Source organism: Kryptolebias marmoratus, linkage group LG1 (genome assembly GCF_001649575.2).
Source record: "Kryptolebias marmoratus isolate JLee-2015 linkage group LG1, ASM164957v2, whole genome shotgun sequence".
NCBI classification, from domain to species: domain Eukaryota; kingdom Metazoa; phylum Chordata; class Actinopteri; order Cyprinodontiformes; family Rivulidae; genus Kryptolebias; species Kryptolebias marmoratus.
The window spans coordinates 34,372,430-34,374,425 of NC_051430.1; the positions used below are offsets into that span (position 1 = coordinate 34,372,430).

The window sequence follows — 1,996 nt, forward strand, 5'->3', positions numbered from 1 at the left end:
AGAACAGAGAGCTAAAGATGGAGAGGCAGAAAGATAAAGATGGAGGCAGGAAAGAAAGCTTTTCAAAGTGGTTGAAAGACAGCAGGAAGTTGTGTCTGAGCATCAAGAGGAGGCCTGGAAATGTTCAGGTTAGCTAATAAATAACAAGTTCCAGCTGTTTACTGATCAGTATTTACAATCTAACAGCTGAGAGGACGGAGAGAAAGATCCAAACTTGAGAGCAACTATGATATGTGTTTAATTCAAATTAATTGATCAGAATTCAGGAAAATCCTGTTGAATCTGTGATGTTTGTGTGGATTTCTGGGAGTGATGTTTTAAAGACATGATCAGCTGATGAATAGATCAGCTGTTTATATACAACTGTAGATATTTGGGCAGACAGACTTAAACACAGATAATGTAAGACTTAAAATGTGAATGTGTGTGTGTGTGTGGGGGGGGGGGAGTGAAGGGAATGTTGTCCCACATTGACATTCCCAAATGTTGGCAAATATGCCTTAAAGTCCCATCGCTTCTCCTCACCTTGAGCTGTGATGTCATATTTGTCCGCAGACATGGCCTTGATCTCTCGAGCGACTTTCTGCAGAGCCTCAGTCATCTCCACCTGGAGAGCAGAATATTACATATTTTGTACTTTTACCACTAAATCATTCCCTCATTTCTAATTACAAATATACCATAAAACCCCAGCTCCCTCGCTCTTGCTGTCTCAAACATAAGTGCTACGGCATCTAACCAGTCTCCAATGTGGGGGGTGTGGCTACACGTTCTCCTCAGCCATTACCTGCTTCCTGAAGTCCTGAAGCATGTCCTCACCGCAGCCTCGGAGGTAGGCCTCCAGCAGGACAGCGTACCTCTGCTGGTAGTGCATGGACTGGGCGATCTCACTCCGTAAGAACCAGAAGAGAAAATGACCAATACGCTTACTCTGTGGATAAACGTGGCAAAAAAACAAAAACAAAAAGGAAACGAAATTCAAGTTTCAAGGATTGATCGTTATTCCTGCTCTCTAGAATCTATTTAAAAGTTACAATTGTTTTAATTGCAAAAAAGAAAATGGAAGGCAGTTCTGTTTACCCTCAGAGCTCTCTTCAGCAGGAACCTGACCAGGGCGCTATCATGGTACGGCTCAAACTTGACGGCCTACAGAGACGATAACATGCACACAAGGTTACACAACTTTTCCTTTTAGGACACAAAACTGGCTTCATTTCATTTAACCCTAACCTTAACATAACTGGAATAAACACCTCACATCCAACCTTAACAAAGCCCATGTGAGCCACTTTATTAAAGACCCTCCATTGCGAGGGGAGTGAGTTTAATCTGCATGTCAATCTATCTTAATAACAGAACATCTCAAGCAGTTTAAAGCTTGGAAATCCACATTCTCCAGTTTGTTTGAGCTGTAAAAGCTCCCCTGGATGGAAACAAAACATCTTCAACTATAAAACTATAAAACTACTCAGTTGTTTTGCTTTTTTTTTTTTTTTGAGAAACATCTGACCACAAAGGTCCTTATAAGTTCAAAAGGTCCCAATGGGGTTTTTAAAGGCACCACGATATGACAAAAACAAGTACACACACACACACACACACACACAAATTCTTGTTTTTCTAACCTTGTAAGGACCTGCTGCTAAAATAATTCAGTTTCACTTTAACTATATTGTTGTAGCTTTATATCAATTATTTCTTTATACCTTTATCCTAATATTTCACACATTTAAAGGTTTGTCTTTATCTAAATCTAAGGTCTGACATTATCCAAACACTGCTCACATGTGTGCAGCATCAACCTACCATATTAGCAATACCACTTTTGACCAGAAAATGGGATTAAGGTGCTTTATTTGAGAACTTTGATAGCTTCTAAACTGACATTCATGAGCATTTCTGGATTGTCCCTGGTCTGCAGCTCTCCTCACATGTTTTGCAGACACAAAGTGTTTGTCGATGCGTTTATGTTCCATGATTACACTGCAGGACGTGC

At 40.2% G+C, this 1,996-nt stretch overlaps 1 protein-coding gene across 1 annotated transcript in view; it reads right to left on the reverse strand.

The window, feature by feature from the left end:
- Positions 1-1,996, reverse strand: part of pik3cg (phosphatidylinositol-4,5-bisphosphate 3-kinase, catalytic subunit gamma) — a 16,316-nt gene that overhangs the window by 5,025 nt on the left and 9,295 nt on the right. Inside the window, 3 exon segments of the mRNA XM_017438217.3 lie at positions 526-607; positions 788-931; positions 1,081-1,146. Coding sequence (XP_017293706.2) covers positions 526-607; positions 788-931; positions 1,081-1,146 — 292 coding nt within the window.